This window comes from Piliocolobus tephrosceles, chromosome 6, assembly GCF_002776525.5.
Source record: "Piliocolobus tephrosceles isolate RC106 chromosome 6, ASM277652v3, whole genome shotgun sequence".
NCBI lineage: Eukaryota > Metazoa > Chordata > Mammalia > Primates > Cercopithecidae > Piliocolobus > Piliocolobus tephrosceles.
The window spans coordinates 114,708,643-114,724,878 of NC_045439.1; the positions used below are offsets into that span (position 1 = coordinate 114,708,643).

Below are 16,236 nucleotides of genomic sequence, written 5' to 3' on the forward strand. Positions count from 1 at the left end.
AGGAAGGAAGGAAGGAAGGAAGGAAGGAAGGAAGGAAGGAAGGAAGGGAAAATCTTAGTCCCTTCTTTGTAGTTGTTACCAGAGATTATAAAAGGTCATTTGCCCAAGCTGATTTTCCACACTTCTCTGTCTCACAAGCCTGCATACACATTCATTCCTAAACTCAAAAAAATTTACTAACTTTAAACAAATAGAGCAGAAAACTGTGCCATGAGTGCAAAATTACCGTGCCACAATAGAAAAGACAAGTGGATCCTACTCAGAATCACTAATAAACACTACGTCATCCTCAATAAAATACTTAACATATCCATTTTAGTAAACTCTTTCCACAGGTCTTGAAATTTTCTACCTTATTAGCTCACTACATTTAAGACTCTTCAGTAAAACTAAGTTGTAATAAATTCACCAGTATTCTGAAAGTGATTTTTCATCACAAAACTATGAAACAAAGCAGACATTTCTATTAATATCTACTAAGAGAAAGATGTGTTATCTCTCTTGTGCAACAACGATTTAATATTCATTTGCCATTTCCATTGAAAACCTACAATAATTTCTACGACTATAATTTGGCTATACGATACTATGACATCTGAATTTGACACTATTTGGAAAGTTAAAATGGAGGAAAAAAATTGGTATTTGTTCTTTTTTTTTAAAGAAGGTTATATTCATGCTTAGATGCTAGTTTCTCCAAGGACGCTTAGGTTTTATTCTAAATCCCACTAGCTTCCCAAAGTAACTGGTCATCTTCAGTCGTTATAATGTCAGCCTGTTGATGTTTTTGCATAATGCCCTTTCTACAAACTGGCTAGACTTTCCATTACCATAATTTTGCATGGTAACATAGAAAAATCACTATTGTCATTTTAGTCTGATCTGACAGAAACATTCTCAGCCTAAGAAACTCAAAACTATTACAAACTTAAAATCTTCAATTACTGAATTCACTTTTTTAAAATCAAACAGAAAATTTCTCTTGGTAATGAAGGCTAAAATGACTTAAATGCAAAATGTTTTGTTTTTCTACAATTCCCTCCACCCTCCCAAAAAAAGGTATGAAGAGAATGTAGATAAATGTATGATCTGCCAACCCTAACATATCATTTTAAAATGAACAAATTGTCAAAAACTACATCGACAATTTAGCCATACATCTATTTAAATAATAAGGAGAAAGGTAATTCTGAAACCCCACTGCTTGCAAGGCTGTCCAGCTGAGTCTAAGAACAGAGGAACACCTATAAAGGTGGGATTCAATTCACTGGTCTATCTGCCCAAAACCTGAACTGCTGAAAACAAGTCTTTCATAGTTTTTCTTTATTGTTAATTAGGTAATTTTGTATTGTATTGTGTCTTCTGTAATAGAGAGCAGAATAGGATTAATTAACATGAAAAATGTAGAAATGTCAGAATGATGCCAATTAGTAGAATGGTGGCAGGTTCTTCTAAGATTCAAAAATAATTTATAAGTTGGGTTTTTAAGATTCTACATTCTTTTAAGTGAATGCCTTAATCATTCAGTTTATTTCTTGGGGGACTTAAGATCAGCTTGTCAAAAAGAAAGTGGTTTGGTTTTTTTGTTTTTGTTTGGTTTTGTTTTGTTTTTTTCAGCCTTTCCAAGATTCCTAGTACCTCATCTTTAACCAAAAGCCTATTTACTGGCAGCCAATTTGCAAATATCAAATTTAAGATTACAGCTTCAGTAAAATGAGAAGAAAGAAATTAAAGTTGACTTCGAGTATTTATGTTGGCATATACCAAGCAGACTGCTTAAGAAAAGAATGACACTGTGGGCTCCATTTTGCCATTCCTCATGTTCTGCATGTACTAGTTTTCATATTACTTTAATCAAGAGACAAACATAACGAATTTATCATTTAAAGTATGCAAATTCATTACTCCTTCTTTGTGAAAGCTTGACACCTTGGCTCATGTCACATATTTGCAAACTAAGTATGTATTCCACTAAAAAGTTAAGAAAAAAGAAACCAGAATAACAGCTTTTTAAGTTTATGTTTCATGAAACAAGAAAATAATTAAGTAGGTACTTGCAATATACTACAGCTAGGGTCAATGTTAACATCACTAAAAATCTGTAAGTTTTCTTCAAAATGTTACGGATAATCTTTACTGTGTCATAAAGAATTACCCAAAACTTAACATTATAATTGGCTCCAACAACTAAACCACAAACAAAAGCCTCTTAAATGGTAAGCAATGCTGAATTAACTTTTAATGACAACAAAAATAATACTTCTATTACCTATAGAGATAATCCAACAAATAGCCGGCAGTAAATATAGTCATTTTCTCTAGAACAATGGAAAATAAAAAGCCCGATAAGAAACATAAAGAAATTATTCAATTTAATACTCATTATAATTACAAATCAATAAACCAATTTCCCATAAAACCACTCTTTTAAAAAAATCATCAGTTTTTCCAATTCCTTTTATCTTTTTTTTTTTTTTTTTCCAGACAGGATCTTGCTTTGTCATCCAGGCTGGAGTACAGTGGTGCAGTCATGGCCTACTGCAGCCTTGACTTCCTGGGCTCAAGTGACCCTCTTACCACAGTCCCATGAGTATCAGGGACTACAGGTGTGAGCCACCATGCCCAGCTAATTTTTTTATTTTTGTCTCACTGTGTTGCCCAAGCATGTCTTGGACTCCCAGGCTCAAGCAATCCTCCCACCCTCAGTCTCCCAAAGTGCTGGGATTACAGTCATGTGAGCCACTAAGCCAAGCCAATTCATTTTTTGATAATAACATTTCCTTGTTCTTAAAGCTTTTGATAGCTTTATTTTTAAAATGCAATGACAACAGCAGTAAATATTAAAGAGGTATTAAAAATTACTTCTTTCTAGTAAAGAGGTGGGGAAAGAAAATGTTTTGGGAGGTTTTTTTAATCACTTTAAAACAAATCTGACCAAGAAATCTGATTAGAGAAAATAATTTTTATCTCTTCTAAACACAAATATATTTTCTATTCAAATAATCCCATATATCCCTACATTTAATATAGACAATAATGATGATCTAGCATTTCTGATCACTTAGTATGTTCCAGGAACTCTGCTAAATGCATTATATTATTCCTCACAGTAGTTGCAACTATTTTACATATGGGGGTCTGAGGCACAAAGAGATTAAAATAATTTACTCAGGTCATACAGCTAGTAAATGGATAGAGCTGAGAATCAAACCCAGACAGTCTAGTACCATGTCTGATGTCTTTTTATATATATACTTTTTATTTTTTTATTTTATTAAAATTCGGTGCTCTACATGTTCAGAGAAACTTCTCTAGTAGCGAATTACAGAAGTGATTCCTGAAAGTATAGTCTTCCATGTCTGCTTTCTGAATCACTATACAGCAGGTCCTCCAATAAAATTGTTTTCTTTCAACATCAGTTTGTTGTAACATTAATAAAGAAAAAAAATCAATTTCCAGCCATGACCATAGTCTTGTGTGGAGTTTGCATGTTCTCCCCAGAGAACGTGGGTATCCTCTGGGTACTCTGGTTTCCTTCCACATCCCAAAGCTATGCACATTAGATGAACCGGCGTGTCTATATGGTCCCAGTCTGAATGAGTGTGGGTGTGTGAGTGTACCCTGCAATGGAATGGCCTCCTGTCCAGGGTTGATTCCTGCCTTGTGCCCTAAGCTGCCAGGATAGCTCCAGCCACCCTCAACCCTGAACCAGAATAAGTGGGTTGGAAGATGAATGAATAGATACAAATGATTGCCAGATAAAAATTAGTGGGCCAGGTGTGGTAGCTCACATCTGTAATCCCAGCACTTTGGGAGGGTGAGGTGGGTGGATCACCTGAGGTCAGGAGTTCAAGACCAGCATGACCAACAGGTTGAAACCCCATCTCTACTAAAAATACAAAAATTAGTTGGGCGTGGTGGCATGCACCTGTAGTCCCAGCTACTTGGGAGGCTGAGGCAGGAGAATCACTTGAACCCTGCAGGAAGAGGTTGCAGTGAGCCAAGATCATACCACTGCACTCCAGCCTGGGCAGCAGGGTGGGACTCCATCTCAAAAAAAAAAAAAAAAAAAAAAACTAGTAAAGTATATGATAATCATACAAATGCACAATAAATGATGCAGTAAGAAAATGCTCAATGATCTGCCATATTGGTTACTCTTGAACTGCATGATGGTAGGAGATGCTCCTTATAATTTTCACTTTGCAAACACCTATTCCTTGATTTAACCCACCACCACTATGACTGCTTTCACTCACTGATTTACTAAAAATTGTGTAAATAATTATATTGTTTTTATTAATCTTTCTTAAATGTATTTACAACCCAAATTTATTTCTTTGTTTAATATTACAAGTGTTTTGTGTCTTTATTTAGAAGTTTGGTAAAGTTTTTGTGACCAGAAATATGCCATAGGAACTTAACTCTTGTTTAAATCAATTAACGTATCATTCACTAGAAGTCACAGTTTCCAAGAATCTATTAACTTAAGTGAGGACTTACACTACATTGTGTATAAAGTATATATTGCATCTAGCATAAGGTCTGACACCCAGTAAGTATTAATAAAAGTGCAACTATTATAATAATATTTATCTCTTCTTTACTTACTCTGTGATAATTCCGGATTTCCTTTCAGATTCATCATCTTTGGAATTGAAGGTCCATACACATCCACATCTAGCAAACCAATGGCCTTGGACTGTAAAAAAATAAATAAAAATATAAAACAAAACAAAAACACTTTACCATAAGATTGTTCCCACTCTTCTCAAAGGCGAAGCACATAGCAACAGTAATCTGACTACAGAAAATAAAATTGGCAAAATATTACAAATCATAACCTAAACTTCCAAAGCAACAGTGAAGTAAAAGAGCATAAATTGCTTAGGGTCAATACTTTTTATGATTTACTAATATCGTCTAGATAACTGACTAGAGAAATCCACCCTATATGCTTTACATATTGTAGTTCAGGTCTTCCATAGTCTCAAGCAGACTAAGACCTTTTTGATCTGAACATGAGTTTGAGAACAAATTACATGCAAACAATTTTAAAATAATGATTTGTGATGGCAAGCAAAACCCCAAAGACACAACACTAACTTTTGGAAAGCCTGTCTAACACACCAAAGAAGATAAAATAAAAAAAGATCATGGAAACAGGGCCATAATAAAGCAAGTGAGAAATTCTGATGGAGATCTGGCACAAATGAGATGGAAGCGCTAACAAAGATACTGGCACACCTAACACAGAGACAACCTCTTATATGCAAGTCACAATTAAATACAAAATGTCTTCTAGAGGATTCAGAAACAACTAAAACTGTTTTCTTTGATGATGCATCCAGCTGCTGAAGGACAGGATACCCTGTCCGGGCTCTTCGCTGGCTATCAATTAATCAGCAGCTTAGCCAAGGAAAGGAAAACAAAACTCACTATTAAAAAATATGTCTCTTTTTCTCCTTCTCCCCCTCTCTTCTTTCTCCTTTGATAGATGAAATCAATCTGTTATTGGTTTTGCTCATCTACAAGTAAACAGAACGCTAACACGATATGTCTCAGAGTTATGTTTCATCAAGTCTTACAACTTTCCTATTACTCTCCTCATATCCTGCAGAATAAAACTCAACCCCTTGACAAAATTTTTTGAAAAACTGAAGCAATCACTCATCTTCCATGTTACCTACCTATTTCTAGACAAAAAAAAAAAACTTTTTAAATTGGTTATCTGGTTCCTATGAATATACAAAGTAAGGTAAATCTAACATTTATGTTTCCAACTTTATACTGACTAAAACTGCAGTTTAAATATATATATATATATAATATCTCTGTATGACTCAGTGACCTCAGAGGAAAAAATGGGATTAATATCTGCCTCTATGAAAATCTCAGCTTTATGTAAAATAAATGAGAAAATAGGAAGGATACTTGATTTTTAATAGAATGGTGGTATATAAAATTTAAGCTTAATGCATTTAGGTATCAGATTTAAGAAGGCAGGAACAGTCAATGAGAAATTTGACCAACTTAACTATTTTTTAAACCACAGACAGAAGAATTTAGCTAAATTAAAACAATTAAATTTACTATGGATAACAAGATTTTCAAATGAGGGGACCTAAATCTAGAAATATGGCTAATTGTTACTTCTATTATATAAAGTTCTGCTAATGCTATAACTATCATCCTAGAATTTTATCTCTTTTCTGTATTTTTATGACACTTACAAGAACTAAAAACTACCACCAAATAATAAATACCAATAAAAACAAAAGCTATTTTAAGATTCTCTGTCCTTGTTCTCTTATTTATATCAATGCTGGTTTACAATAACATGAAGGGGGTTAGGTCCTAAGTTTCAAATTGATCTTCCAACAATACCTGTCAAGTAAAATAACAGCTTTTTAAGTTTATGTTTACATGAAACAAGAACATAACTAAGTGTTCTAACGAATATAAGATTGCTAGGGTCAATTTTATCATCACTAGGTTTTCAAGTTTCCTTCAAAATGCTAGGAAAGATCGATCATCTATCCTGCTTCTAGAAGAAAACCAAGCTTGCTAAAGATGAACTCTTGGCACAATGGTCAAAAAAAACTGAAGATCTCCCCTATCATTTGCTATGTAAGAGTAGGTTTTACATATGCCTAGATTGCAACCAATATAAGTTATGTAAAAATTAAGGAGGAGGGGGAAATTACAAGATTTTCAAGTTCTTCTGATTCCTAGAGAATAGAAATAACAGTAACTGACAATATTCTACATATTAGGTTCTCTACATACTCTAAGAGACTAAACTAAATTTAGTACCAATGCTTGTATATATCAAAAAGGGAACAAAGGGAGGAAAATATAAAGATCAGGGGGAAAAAGAGAAAGAGAGGAAAGAGAGAGAGAGGGGCAAAGGGATTAAGGACTGAGGAAGAACAGGATAAAGGGACATTAGACAGCAAAGTCATATTAAGATGCCAGATAAACTAGGCCTCCACTGCTAGCCCTATGGATAAATCAGAACCTATAAAAACATACCATCTTAAATCACCCAGACACTAAGACTTTCCTTGATTGCATCTCCCCATTGCTTGAATTCCTTCTGGGTGCCAGGCACTTAGCTAAGCATTTTATTTACATTTTTTCACTTATCCTCACAGCAACACTGCAAGGTGGTATTATCCATACTCATGAATGAGAAAGCCAGAAACTTACATTCAAAATGACCATTTAAAATATTCTTTCTTAAAATGAAGTAGAATGGGAAATTAAACATGAAAATGCTAACCTCATAAACCTCCAACAGAACTTTAACAGGATCTAACTCCAAAAACTTAGATATAGAGGACACTTTTTCTTAAAGGGCCAACAGTAAACATTTCAGACGTTGAGGATCATATGATCTCTGTGGTAACTACTCAACATTACCACTGTAGTATCAAGGCAGCCATAAACAATATGTAAATATATTAACATGGCTGTGTTCCTATAAAACTTCACAAAAATCTGCAGGATTTGGTCCACATGTCATAGTTAGTCAACATTCCATTTAGAGAGTAAAGTTTTTCATAATGAAGCTATTCAATCATCCAACAATGCAATTCTGTTTGCGCTAAGAGCAGGCAGGCCAGTCATCTCTTTCAGCATCAGAGTCAGAGGAGCTATCTCAGTAAAGATTTACTTTCTCATCCTTAATTGGCTAGATTTTAAAAATAAAAAGCACACTTTTCAGACTATTTTACTGGAACTAAATTAGGATGTCTTGCTTAGGTTTTATTTATCATGAATAAAATCAGTGCCCATTAACAGAAACACCAAAGCATACATTAATTAAAGCATATTATACTTACAATTGGCACAGCTACTGGAGCAGTACAGTTACAATTGCTATAAAAATAAATTTAAACAGATTTTCAAGTCTAGAATTCAGAAATGTTCAAAAAGTGCCAAATAAACTTCATTTGTTTTTCATAATTTACTCTATTATTTTTAAATAGGTTCCTATTTTAAGTATGTAAATGGTCTTTCACTTTAAACTTCTAGTTTTATACTGTTAGGAAAATAAATAAGCAAGGTAAAATCCTATAAATAAATGTATGCAGCTGGGTGTCTAACCAGCTAAGTTTTATGAATCCTTTCCAACTTACTCCTCCTATAATAATTATATTTAGTCAATAAAGCTCCAATTAGGATTTTCTTCAATTTCATCCAGATTCAAAGGAATATTCACTACAAAAGCTACCAAATACACAACAGATTAAAAAAAAATACTGTTAGCAAAAATAATTGTAAACTTACTATTGTAAAATGTGATTATCGTCTTTAATGTCACCATAAACTTAACCTAATGTTGGTATCTAACAATATACTCTTTTTCTGACTCTCCTACAGATCTCAAAACCTAGCAGATGACATAAAACAAGATAGATCAAACCCCAAGATAACAATTAGTTTTTTGGATTTGTTTATAATTTATAACACCCTGTGGAAGTTGTAAAAGGTGGCAGAATTATTCAAGAGTGATTATACTGTTTTATTACTATGCATGAAAGCTGCAATTTGAGAGCCTACATGTCCTATTTTTGTGTGTTGGATTTCAAAGACACAAACCACAGTTTTGATACTGCTTTGTTCTTCCAACACAATTTATACTAAATAAGATTGTAAAGCTTCATGACATGTTCCTTTTATCCATGTCTTCTGCTAATAGAACCCATCAAAACAGTATCTTAGAACGCTCCCACTCGATTATTTCTAAATAAGACCTACCTAAAAGTTGTACTTCTACAGAAGTACCCTGCTAAGACTCCCATGATTCCCTGTATATTATATTCAGTTTAATCTTGGACTGGCAGTTGGTGTTTATTCAATTTAGAAATTATTCAAACCTCTTCTTTCTTCCTTTCTGCCTAGCTTTACATCAAGCTGCCAATCATAAGAATTTCAATCTCTTAGTAGAGAAAAATATATGTTTCCAAATTCTATTAGCTAAGATTAAATAAGAATCTGATTGTCAGAAGAGCTAATGGTTAAGAAGGTGATAAGAGAAAAATTTCCTACTGTTTATCAAAGGACTGTCTAAATCTTCAAGTTCAATCAGGAAAAAAGAGAAACAAGAGCAGCATAAAAGAAAAAAAAATCACCTGGTTCGTTGGAACACAACCTGAGAGGAGCTCAGGAAACATATAGAAGAATCCCAAATGATAAAGTATTAATAACTGCTCTCAAAAGAGGTACAAAGTAGAAATGGAAGATAAATGATAGATTTCTTTTTGTTTTTTCAGACAGGGTCTTGCTCTGTCGCCCATGCTAGAGTGCAGTAAGGCTATAGGGGCATTGACCTTCCTGGCTCAAGCAACAATCCTCCCACCTCAATGTCTTGAGTAACTAGGACTACAGGCACCGGCCACCATATCCAGCTAATTTTTTTTCATTTTTTATAGGGACAGGTTTTCACCACGTTGCCCCAGCTGGTCTCAAACTCTGGGGTTCAAGTGATCCTCCTGCCTCGACCTCCCAAAGAGCTGGGATTACAGGTGTAAGCCACCACACCTGGCCAATAATCAATTACAAATTAAAGACTCTATTTTAGAGTAGGAAGAAACCTCAGAGATCATTTTAGTCTCCTAATTTTTAGTGATGAAGAAACTAAGGCCCAGAGATAATGTCACTCCTGGGTCTAGGATCCCAAGTCTCTCTCCAATGTATCATGAAGCCTAACCACTAATCAATAACCACCAGCCACTTACTATACCTCTTTCACCTCATCTCCTACTCTCCCCTTTTCTAATCCACTCCATATATATTACCCTCTTGCAGCTTCTTAAACACACAAGGAACACCCCAGATCTAGGAGTTCTGCAGTTGCTATTCCTTCAGTCAGAAATCCTATTCCCCTGAGTATCCACCTGTCTCTTACTTCCTTTATGACTTGATTTAAACATAACCATATAGTAAGGCATTCACTGGCCACACTATCTAAAATTGCAACTCCCTTACCACAACACTACACATTTCCTATTCCCCACCCTGCTTCTTCTTTCTTCTTAGTATCTATATTAATATTCAACATATTATATACAGTTGTCTCTAGGTATCTGCACAGCTTTGGTTCCAGGACACCTCTGACCCCATACCAAAAATCCTCAGAATCCTTTTTGTTTGTTTGTTTGTTTTTTTGAGACTGAGTCTCGTTCTATCGCCCAGGCTGGAGTGCAGTGGCGCCATCTTGGCTCACTGCAAGCTCCACCTCCCAGGTTCATGCCATTCTCCTGCCTCAGTCGGCCGAGTAGCCAGGAGACCACAGGCGCCCACCACCATACCTGGCTAATTGTTTTGTATTTTTAGTAGAGATGGGGTTTCACTGTGCACTGTGTTAGCCAGGATAGTCTCGATCTCCTGACCTCATGATCCGCCTGCCCTGGCCTCCCAAAGTGCTGGGATACAGGCGTGAGCCACCACACCCAGCCAATCTTCAGACTCTTATATAAAATGGCATAGTATTTGCACATAACCTGTGCACATCCTGCCATATATTTTAAATCACCTCTAGACTACTTATAATACCAAATACAATATAAATTTTATGTAAATGGTTATTATACTGTATTTTTATTTGTATTACTTTTTATTGTTGTATTGTTATTTTTATTGGGTTTTTAAAAATATTTTTGATCCACAGTTGGTTAAATACACAGATGCAAAACCAGCAGATATGGAGTGCAAATGTATTTACCTATTGTTTACTATCTCCCCTACTAGAATCTAAATCACATGAGGGTAAGGATTTTTGCATGCTTTGTTCACTACTATATACCCAGAACCTAGAAGAGTAGGTAGTTACAGAGATTCCCTATCACATCCCAGAAATTCTGATTCATTAGGTCCAGGCTGCCATCCAACAGCCTATATATGTAGCACTCTAGGGTATAAGATGACCACAATATGAAAAACCGAAATATAGATAATACAGGAAAGAGAGATGAAAATTTGCTACTAAGCCTTGGGAACAGCAGGATCATAATAACAATAATCTACAGTAATCAACAATAACATTAAAGATGTCCTTTTTCAAATGATTTTTTTAAAATATATAGTAAACATTCTGCCTTATGTGTGAATAATCAATAAATATTGCATGGGACATATACATTAAAAAATTGTTGTTTATCTGAAATTCAAATTTGTTATTTGCTAAATCTGACTTTACCCCAGCATTTCTTCTCAACAGGGTTGCAAGAATGATTCAGATAAAACATAAGTCAGATTGTGTTATTACTCTGCTCAAAACCCTTCATTGCCATCACTCCTCCCATTTCATTCCTGTAAAAGCCGAAGTCCTTAAAACCATTCACCCCATATAACCCAGCCAGTTCCCCACCCACCTCCTGCCTCCCAAACCTAGTAATTTTCATCACCTATTACTCCATTCCACTTCTTCCTCCAGAAATCACATTGGCCTTATTACTATTCTTTGCATGGTATACTAGGCTTGCTCCCACCTATTGGCCTTTGTCCCAGCTCTTCCTTCTCCCTGAGATACTCTTCCCTCAGATAGTCATATAGTCTACTCTCATTTTCTTCTCTTCTCTGCTCAAGTGTCATCTTTTCAATGGAGACTATCATATTTTAAAATGCAAACCAGCATTAACCCTTAAGCACTACCCCTCCCCCATCTCAGTTGACTTGTATCACCTTCCAACATACTATTTAACTTACTTGTGATGTTTATTATCTATTTACTGTAAGTTCCATAAGGACAGGAATATCCCCAAGTATTCTGAATGGTAAAAATTAAATATTTGTTGAATGGGTAAGTAAATGAACTAATGAATGAATGAACAAACTTCCATCTGTTACTCCAGAATTTCAGTATTGCTTACTATACGATCCCTAAGGTCTCTTATAAGCTTTAACATACTATGATTTCAAGAAAGTCCCTCTTCTAATACTTCTACACTAACATTTTAAGTTATAGGACTTAAAATTAAATAATATTATTATATAATAATTATAAAATAATATATAGCTTAAAAATATTCTGGTGTTAAAAAGGGGGTCATAAATTTCTTTGCAGTCTATTCCTAACAACCATTTTCTCCCCAGAAAATCTAATATCATCTTCATTTCTCTACTGACCTCAACTCCAAAAAAAATAGACTTCATGAAAGAAAATCTAGTACAAAGAATGGATATGGTTCTATGATGGCTTTATTAAAAAATATGGCTGGGCACAGTGGCTCACACCTGTAATCCCAGCACTTTGGGAGGCTGAGGCGGGAGGATCATTTGAGGTCAGGAGTTCAAGACCAGCCTGGCCAACATGGTGAAACCCTGTCTCTACTAAAACTACAAAAATTATCCGGGCGTGGTGGCAGCACCTGTAATCCCAGCTACTTGGGAGGCTGAGGCAGGAGAATTGCTTGAACCAGGGAGACAGAGGTTGCAGTGAGCAGAGATCACACCGTTGCACTCCAGCCTGGGTGCCAGAGCGAGACTCCGTCTAAAAAAATATATATATATATGATAAAGTACACTGTCTAAATCTTTGAAAACTAAAGCCACAACATGGTATGAAAAAGTTACCCAAAAAGAAGGAACTTTTTTATCTGCTTACTAGCAAGATTTAGTACAACACGTTTCAATATAAAAAAGCCGCAAATTTGGGTTTTTCTTTCCAGAACTGGAGAAGCAACTTCTTCTTTAACAGGAAAACAGTTGCCTTAAGTGCCACATTTTCATTTAGTATGGAGGGAAAAGTAAATCAGGAATAAAACACCTAAGATTAAGAGAAGAAAAACTTTAAATTCTTGGTCTGTATAATTTCAAAAACATAAAAATAAAAGGTTTTAAAGCCCTTAGTAAGTAAAGTCTTCAAATACAGAGAAAATTAGAAAGCCTTCTACTACCACGTAGCACTTATAAAAATGCAGAAGATGCTTATAGACACTAAGCTCTAAAAATCATAGTTATCTGTGATACCAACTAGTCATTTTGTTGCCAGAATCAAAGCCTGGGGACCTAGAAACCTAACTAAACAAGAACAAATAAATAAAGTACTTCAGCAAAGATGCTGGAAAACTAACATCAATTCCTTCAGAATGTCCTTAACTAAACTGCAATGCAGGGAAGAGTATTTATAATTCTGAGAGCAGCTCTTCTAAAGAAAAGCAATTATAAGATCAGATATGAACAGAGCACTTGATCCACCCTTCCGACTCAAAATCAGAGCAGCCCAGCAGAGCTGGTTTTGAAACCCACAGTTCCATATGCTCTGCTCTCTTCTCCTCAATGACCCTTCCAACATTGCTCCGCTAAAAATTAAAGGCCCTTCCTGTTCCTCAAGGAGATGGGATGGGGGAAATAATTTCCTGATGGGAAAAAAAAAAAATGAGAGAGGAAAAATGAATTAGTGAAAGCCAAGTTAGAAAGAAGGTAAGTAATTTTTTTAAAAAAGGATTGTTCTGGCCGGGCACCGTGGCTCACGCTTGTAATCCCAGCACTTTGGGAGGCTAAGGCAGGAGGATCATGAGGTCAGGAGATGGAGACCATCCTGGCTAACACAGTGAAACCCAGTCTCTACTAAAAATAGAAAACAAGTAGCCGGGCGTGGTGGCAGGCGCCTGTAGTCCCAGCTACTCGGGAGGCTGAGGCAGGAGAATGGCGTGAACCCGGGAGGCGGAGCTTGCAGTGAGCGGAGACGGAGCAACTGCACTCCAGCCTGGGCAACAAAGAGAGGCTCCGTCAGAAAAAATAAAATACAAAATTTTTAAAAAGGATTGTTCTGCCTGAACCTGGGAGGTGGACATTGCAGCGAGCTGAGATCACGACGCTGCACTCCTTCCTGCGCGACAGAGTGAGACTCCGACTCAAAAAAAAAAAAAAAAGAAAAGAAAAAGGATTGTTCTATGAGAAAGATTTGGATAAATTCTTATTAGACGGAATCAGGTAATGAAATTCAGAGGATTTGTTTACCTCAGAGGATTTGTTTAACTACAGTGGAGTAGTTTTGCCACCTATATGTTACACATAAAGGGAAACTATGGTACAATATACTAAATGTAAAATGAGGGTAAGGCTTGTCATTCTAACTCATAAGCAAATTCTGCAACTTCCTTGAACAAAGTAAGGAGAATTAATTACTGACAGCAAGCTGCACTTTACTGAAACAAAGTTTTAAAAGGTAGGCCAAAGAGAACTGAGGAGGAAACATCCAGCCAACAGCTTCTTTAGAGCTACTGCTAACAATATTGCTACTGCTTCTAATGGGAAATTTCAAAGTATGTTGTACATAATGCTATGTGCCTAAAACCATAACAGAAAATATGGCAGGGGTTGGAGGCAGAAGCAGTTTGGAGATTTTTACCTATCTGAAGATCATCTTAACACAGTGTTTTATTTAACTATGTTGACTGAATGTGGTGTGTGTGTGTGCTTGTGGAGGAGAAGGAAAAGCAAACGGGTAAGGAAAAATACCTAATAGAAGATTGGCTTTAGGATCTAATCTAATACACTTTCACCCTCTATTATACATTCAATTTTTTAAAAAAGCACTTTATCTTTCATTTTAATATGTGATGTTAATTTTCTTATTCTGTACACTGACTTATTCTTATAAAAGACACCATAGAGGTAGACACACAGGTTTCAAATCAATTAATATTATTAATATATATTACAGGTTTTCCATTAGCATAATTGCTTGTATTTTCTATAAAATGTATGAAACTTGAGGATTTAGATAACCTACTCCATCCACAGACATCATCTAAGTCATGAGTGAAATAAACAATTGTATTGTATTCACGTATAGACATTATTATACAACTCTATCAAATTAAAGTTCAAAAACTATGAAAAATTATCAAGGCACCACAATGATTATTACCTAGAAAATGATGCTATAAAAATGTTAGCACCTAAGCCCAGGTAAGTAATATATACGGAATTAATTTCATTTAAATTGTTATTACAATATGACTTGTTTTAATCTGTTACACCTTGATGCAATATTTTAAATTAAGGGTCAATAACAGATCGTTTTAAAAATATTAACATCTCACTTGAAGTTCAAAAACATTTAATCTATTAATTCCACTGCCAAGTAGTAACAATTTTTGATAAATGAAAATGTTACTTAGTACCATATGAATCCATAGGTGATCACAATTTTTTTTTTTTTTTTTTTTTTTTCTGAGACAGAGTCTCACTCTGTCGCCCAGGCTGGAGTGTAATGGCACAATCTTGGCTCACTGCAACCTCCGCCTCCTGGGTTCAAGCAATTCTTCTGCCTCAAACTCCCGAGCAGCTGGGACTACAGGTGCGTGCCACCACGCGCCACTAATTTTTTTTTTTTTTGTATTTTTAGTAGAGACAGCGTGTCACCATACTGACCAGGCTAGTCTCGAACTCCTGACCTCGTAATCTGCCTGCCTCGGCCTCCCAACATGCCAGGATTACAGGTGTGAGCCACCACACTCGGTCAGGTGATTACTATTTTTAAGGTATTTTTTAACAAAATAACTAACGTAGTAAAGGCATAGGAGGATGCAGGAAAAAGCGAACTAGTATTTGTACCACTTAATAGATGGGTGATTATGGCTAAGTTATTAACCTCATCAAACCTCAATTTTCTTACCTGTAAAGATTAAGATCTACTTTTTAAAATACAATAAAGACATTTTAAGACCAAAATAAAAAGAGACAGAGAGATCTAATTTATAGGATTTTTGTGAAGATTATAGAGCACTGCAAATTTGTGAAACTTAAAGAATAGCTAACAGTACTACATGCACACAGTGCATATACTACTATCTATGTGCCAGGTACGTCCTAAACACATTACATATTTTAAATTATTTAATCTTCATGACAACCCTATGAAGTAGGTATACAATAACCCTCAATGAAGAAATCAAGGCACACAAAGGTTAGTAACTTATCCAAGGTCAGGTAGTGCAAGTGCAGAAAATGGGATAAGAACCCAGGCAACAGGGCTTCAGAGTCTGCAGGTAACATTACAATATGCTGCCTCTTTCCAATACAACAAATTAAGTCAAATTCCTAGCAGAAAGTATGTATTCAATGTTAGCATCTTTCTCCTTTCTGTGCACCAAGACCTTTTTATGCACGGAAGCAGGAAAAACAAGCATTCACTCTCAGTGGGTATTTATTTCTCATACAAAACAACCATCAAAAATAACATTCTAATTATTAACCCAGGCAACTATAAAAGCTTTA

The 16,236-nt window shown here is 35.4% G+C and overlaps 1 protein-coding gene across 1 annotated transcript in view; it reads right to left on the reverse strand.

Moving 5' to 3' along the window:
* NUBPL (nucleotide binding protein like) overlaps nt 1–16,236 on the reverse strand; it is a 282,697-nt gene that overhangs the window by 231,716 nt on the left and 34,745 nt on the right. Inside the window, exon 4 of the mRNA XM_023227424.3 lies at nt 4,612–4,702. Within this exon, the coding sequence (XP_023083192.2) occupies nt 4,612–4,702 (91 nt within the window). The remainder of the gene's footprint in view (nt 1–4,611; nt 4,703–16,236) is intronic.